Source organism: Myotis davidii, unplaced genomic scaffold (genome assembly GCF_000327345.1).
Source record: "Myotis davidii unplaced genomic scaffold, ASM32734v1 scaffold378, whole genome shotgun sequence".
In the NCBI taxonomy this organism is placed as follows: domain Eukaryota; kingdom Metazoa; phylum Chordata; class Mammalia; order Chiroptera; family Vespertilionidae; genus Myotis; species Myotis davidii.
The window spans coordinates 752,810-757,980 of record NW_006290631.1 but is presented as its reverse complement, the minus strand read 5'-3'; the positions used below and the strand labels follow the sequence as shown (position 1 = coordinate 757,980).

The 5,171-nt window shown below is 48.9% G+C and overlaps 1 protein-coding gene across 1 annotated transcript in view; it reads left to right on the top strand.

The window, feature by feature from the left end:
• Positions 1-871, top strand: part of MAPK4 (mitogen-activated protein kinase 4) — a 37,188-nt gene extending 36,317 nt beyond the window's left edge. Inside the window, exon 6 of the mRNA XM_006763645.2 lies at positions 797-871. Coding sequence (XP_006763708.1) covers positions 797-871 — 75 coding nt within the window. The remainder of the gene's footprint in view (positions 1-796) is intronic.
• Positions 872-5,171: the final 4,300 nt, after the last annotated feature.

The window sequence follows — 5,171 nt, the reverse complement described above, 5'->3', positions numbered from 1 at the left end:
GGGAAAGGCGGGCCTGGCGGAGGCGCTGGCCCCCTGGCCCCTCCGCCACCTGGGGGTTAGCAGGACACAGGAAGGATCCGAGGAGCGAGAGGAATGTCCATGTCTTAAACTGCCTTAATAACTAGCCTTTAACCTCTGGGAGCGGGTTTCAACAGGAGCCTAGTTTGGGGGGTGATCACCTTCCCAGCGAAGAGGAGGCCCTTGCATCTTGTAAGTGGAAGAAGCGAGTCTTAGGAAGCAGCCCGCAGGCCCCACCGGTGGGGAGAGGCCGCGGAGTCTCGCAGGCTGGTGTAGACACCCACTGGCCCAGAGAGCCTCAACGGACAGACACGGAAAGACAGTGAGAACCAGAGAAGCAGAGTCCAGCCAGGGTCCGGGCGAGCCCCGAGTCCCCGCCTCCCGGCCCCAGGCCCATGTCTGTCCACTACACGTTGTCTTCCTCGGCTGGGTCCCGCTGGCTTTTCAGTCAGAAAAGTTAGTCCAACATGCACCTTCCCCGTCCATCACCATGTTCTTTTCTTCCGGGCTGTGTGTCTCGTGTGCCGGAATGGGAAACTGAGCCAGTTTCTTTCCCCTAATCAAGCATATGATTCTGGTGCCTCAAATACATCCCTTCTCCTTTGCCAGGCCCCTGTCTTTGCCTCCCTCCTGAATGATCTGAAATCCTTGTTTAGATCAGATCGGGTTGGGGTCTGTGGGTAACAGAACTCATCCTCCCAGGCCTGGGCACGCCCCTCTTCCAGAACTCCTCACACGCTTTCCTGACACGCACACAGACACAGCCCCCGTTCCCAAGGGCTGTCACATGGGTGAGTGTGAAGATAGCAAGTCCATGAATCCCTCCAAGGCCCCCGACCCCCACCCCCAGTGAGGGGCTCACCATAGAGCAAATGTTAGGAGAGATTTCGGATTAATGCATCCTTATCAGGCTTCACGCATACTGCCCTTGGTTCTGATCATCCATTAGCCCCAGCAAAGAGCAGGCCCTGAGAAGTGCATTGGAGAACAAGTGGCCTGGGGACAAGGAATCCAGGGAGGTAGCAATGTCTGAAAGCGGGGGGGTGGCCAACCGTGAGGACACTCAGGGGTCAGGCAGAGGCATGGAGACCCCAAAGGAAGGGATTTCAAGCCACCTCCTAGTTCAGGTCAAGATGAGTTTGGAACTAGCAAACCCAGAGGTGCCCTCGCACACGGAGCCCGGGGTGATGGTGTGTGGGCACAGCAGACTCTGCAGATGCATTTCCATCACTGGTGTCCAGCTCCACCCCTCCCCCACCCCCAACACGCCCAAAGATACCCACAGGAAGTCTGGACAAGCGGAAGGTCCCCTCGTCTTGGTCTTAGCTGTGTTCACCCTCACCTTAACAGCACCTTAAATCTAATCTGCTAACTAGGATTTGTACATTGAAACCTGCAACATACTAGCAACTTATATTTAAAAACAGAATTAATCACACTGATTTTTAAATGGAAAATATGTAAATATGAAGTATTTGGTTTTGTGTTTGTTTTATTTTAAAGATAAGGAAATGTACACTGCTCCTCATGTGCCATGTGTCCCCAGAGGGCGGCGTTACATTTTTGGTAAAGGAACAAGCTGCTGACCTTGGCCAGAAGTTCATATGTAATTGTTATTACAGAGGAATTGTTATTACTACTCAAGTTTTTTAAAAAAATCTATTAAGCATTATTAAACTTGATCAGGATGGGCCAAATAAAGTTATATTGGAACATGGATTCATTTGTTCATTTGCATATTATCTCACTCATGTATGTTATCTGATCTTGTCTTTAGCTGTGGGTGATCCATCGGGCCTGGCTGGCTTCTCCCTGCACCCGTGAAGGCTGGTGTTTGGAGGGATTGCAGTTGGAGGAGAGATGAGAACCTACACAGATTGGTAGTCAGGAAAGTGATTCCAGAATCATCTGGGTCTGGCCTGGTGTTTATATTGTAGATTTCCAACCAAATCTAGTAGCCAATTCCAAACCTTCAGACCAAGACTCATCCTTTCCTCCAGGGACAAAAGGTGCCAACATCATGAGATCTGGGGGAGCCAACCACCCAGAAATACCCGCCTGAGCCACACCGTACAGAGGCCCGAGAACCCACCCCTCTGAAGTTCACCCTTTTGTAATACCTGTGTCAAAGCATTAGCCCAAACTTCATTCCTTATCCACAAGTAGACACTAGAGAGGGTTTCAATAATTGGTTTCTGTTTATTTTTATTTCCCTGAAAGACCTTTTGATTAAAGGAACTTTCTACTGTTGAAATGCATCTGAGCCAAGAGGAGCATCCTGTTAAGCCAACTGGGATTCTCTCCAAAGTGTCAGTGGAGAGTAACTATCTCCCAGCTGGGCAGATGCAAATGAAGAGAGTGGCCCAGAGCCAGGGCAGAGTCCTGATTGAAATCTTGTATTTGAGAAGCCTTGAGGCTTGGGGCTGCTAGAATGTAGAAAATGGGGTTTGAGGCAGAAGGACTTGAGAATCCCTAATAGCAAACAGCACTAAAAAGTGTCCCCTCCTGCCCGGCCAGCATGGCTCAGTGGCTGAGTGTCAACCTATGAACCAGGAGATCACGGTTCAATTCCTGGTCAGGGCACATGCCCAGGTTGCAGGCTCAATCCCCTGTGTGGGGTGTGTAGGAGGCAGCCAATCAACGATTCTCTCTCATCATTGATGTTTCTATTTCTCTCTTTTTCTCCCTTCATCTCTGAAATCAATTTAAAAAAATTTTTTTAATGTGTCCCCTCCCACAGGAATTGCATGGGGACATACTTAATTCTCCCAGCAGCAATATGTGACAACACGTGTTAAGTACTATCAACCGGGGAACCTCACCTGAATGCTAAGGTCCAGGTGTCCAGAGTTTTTATTGGAGATCATTCGTGTAGGACTCTGTGACTGATCTGAGTTACTCAGTCTTCAGTCCCTCAGAGATCAAACTGATGCAGGACGGCCCAGGACCTCCAACTTGCAAAAACACTCTCACAGGCAGGATATCTCAGGGGCTCAGAGGTTATGGCCTGGGAGCTAGTGAAGGGCCAGTCCTCTGAAGATCTGCCTTCCTTTAGAGCAGGGGTGGGGAACCTTTTTTCTGCCAAGGGCCATTTGGATATTTATAACATCATTCATGGGCCATACAACATTATCAACTTAAAAATTAGCCTGCTACATTTGTCAAACATTTAATTAACTCACCCCTAATGCCTTGGCAGGGCCCAACCAAATGATTTCGGGGGCCCCTGCTTTAGCATATATAAGGTTTGAGAAAGGGTCTGCTGAGTTAACCCCTACTGACTTTGAATACAGGTGTGTCTCCTGTACGTCTAAAGTCGTGTGAGAGTATCTCATGTGAACCTTACAGCAAAGCTGAGGCAACACAGCTATCTTGTTTGGTAGAATATACCTACATATTTTTAACAGCATCCAGCATTATTAAAATATAATAAGCCCTAGCTGGTTTGGCTTAGTGGTTAGAGTGTAGGCCTGCAGACTGAAGGGTCCTAGTTTTGATTCCCATCAAAGGAGGGCACATACCTCAGTTACAGGCTTGGGCCCTGGTTCGGGGCATGTGCAGGAAGCAACCAATTGCTGTGTCTCTCTCTCACATCAATGGTTGTTTTGGGTTTGTTTTTTTTCCTTCTCTTTCTCTCCCTCTCCCTTCTACTCTCTCTGAAAATCAATGGAAAAAATAGCCTCGGGTGAGGGTTAACAAAAAATATAATAATAATAATAACAACACACATGCTGAAGCAGGTGTTAGGCAATCTAACACCTGAGATGCCTTTTCTGGAAGCCAAGCTTGTCAACAGACTTGCAAGCTAGCTCCCTGCTCATTCTGTCATGGTTATTACCACTGGGGCAATAGTGGCACAGGCATGATGGATTGCTTTAGGAAGCTTCATTTCCACCTACCTCCGAGCTGTCCTCAATGCCTAGCTGAGGGCTTCAGAGTTCTGTGGCCGAGGGAGCTCTCTGTCGGTGCAGCCCATGGAGGGATGGCCATGCGCACCAAGTGGCACGACTGAGACCTGAGGGTGTCAACCTCAGGCTGAGCCATGCCCTGCCCCAACCCTCGAAAGATGGTTGTCTGGGGGCTCTGGAGGTGAGAAGGAGGGAAGATATCAGATCCTCACTTACAGGCTCAGTTATGATTAGAAGGTGTGATGGTTAATTTTATGTGCCAACTTGATTGGGCCATGGTGCCTGGATATTTAGTCAAATGTTATTCTGGATGATTCTGTGAGACTGTCTTTGGATGAGCTTAACATTGAAAGCAGATTTCCTTCCATAATATGGGCGGCCCTCATCCCATCAGTTGAAGTCCTGAATAGAACAAAAGACTGACCTCCCCTGAGCAAGAAGGAATTCTGCCAGCAGATGACGTTTGGACTTCAACTGCAACATCAGCTCTTCTCTCCTATTCTTCAGATTTCAAGTTTACCAGCCTCCATAATTGTGTGAGCCATTTCCTTGAAATAAATCTCTCTCACCCTGGCTGGTGCTGCTCAATGGTTGAAACATCAGCCCGCACACCGAAGGGTCATGGGTTTGATTCTTGGTCAAGGGCATGTATCTGGGTTGCAGTTTTGATCCCCAGCCCCAGTTGGGGCGCATGTAGGAGGCAATCAATTGATGTGTCTCTCACATCAATGCTTCTCTCTGACACCCCCTTCCACTCTCTTCAAAAAAAATCAATGGAAAAAATATACTTGGGTGAGGATTAACAAAAAATAAAATAAATCTCGATAAATAGATAGATAGATAGACATCCCATGACCTTGATATAACTCCCCTTTGTGTGCATCTCGCTTGAGTGGACTCTGAGAAGAGACTTGACTCAGCTGCCTTCTCTGGCTGCCTGGCCGGCAGGAGCCCGTGCTGAGCTCCCACACCTGACCTGGTTGTGGGGGCAGCTTTATCCCCCAGCATTCGTGAACGCTTGGCATAGGGGGCTCATCACCACAGCCCCCTGAGCAGCACTTTGAGAAAAGGGGGATAGCTGAGTTGTTCCTGAGGTGAAGGGCTCTCTCTCATAAGGCTTCAGACAAAGGCCACATGGACCAGACTTGGATGGACCCAAACATGGGGGAGTAGTGAATGCCAGGTGGGAGGGGGCGATGTGGAGGGACCTCAGAGGCCAACCTCATCTCCTCCACAGTCCTGCCT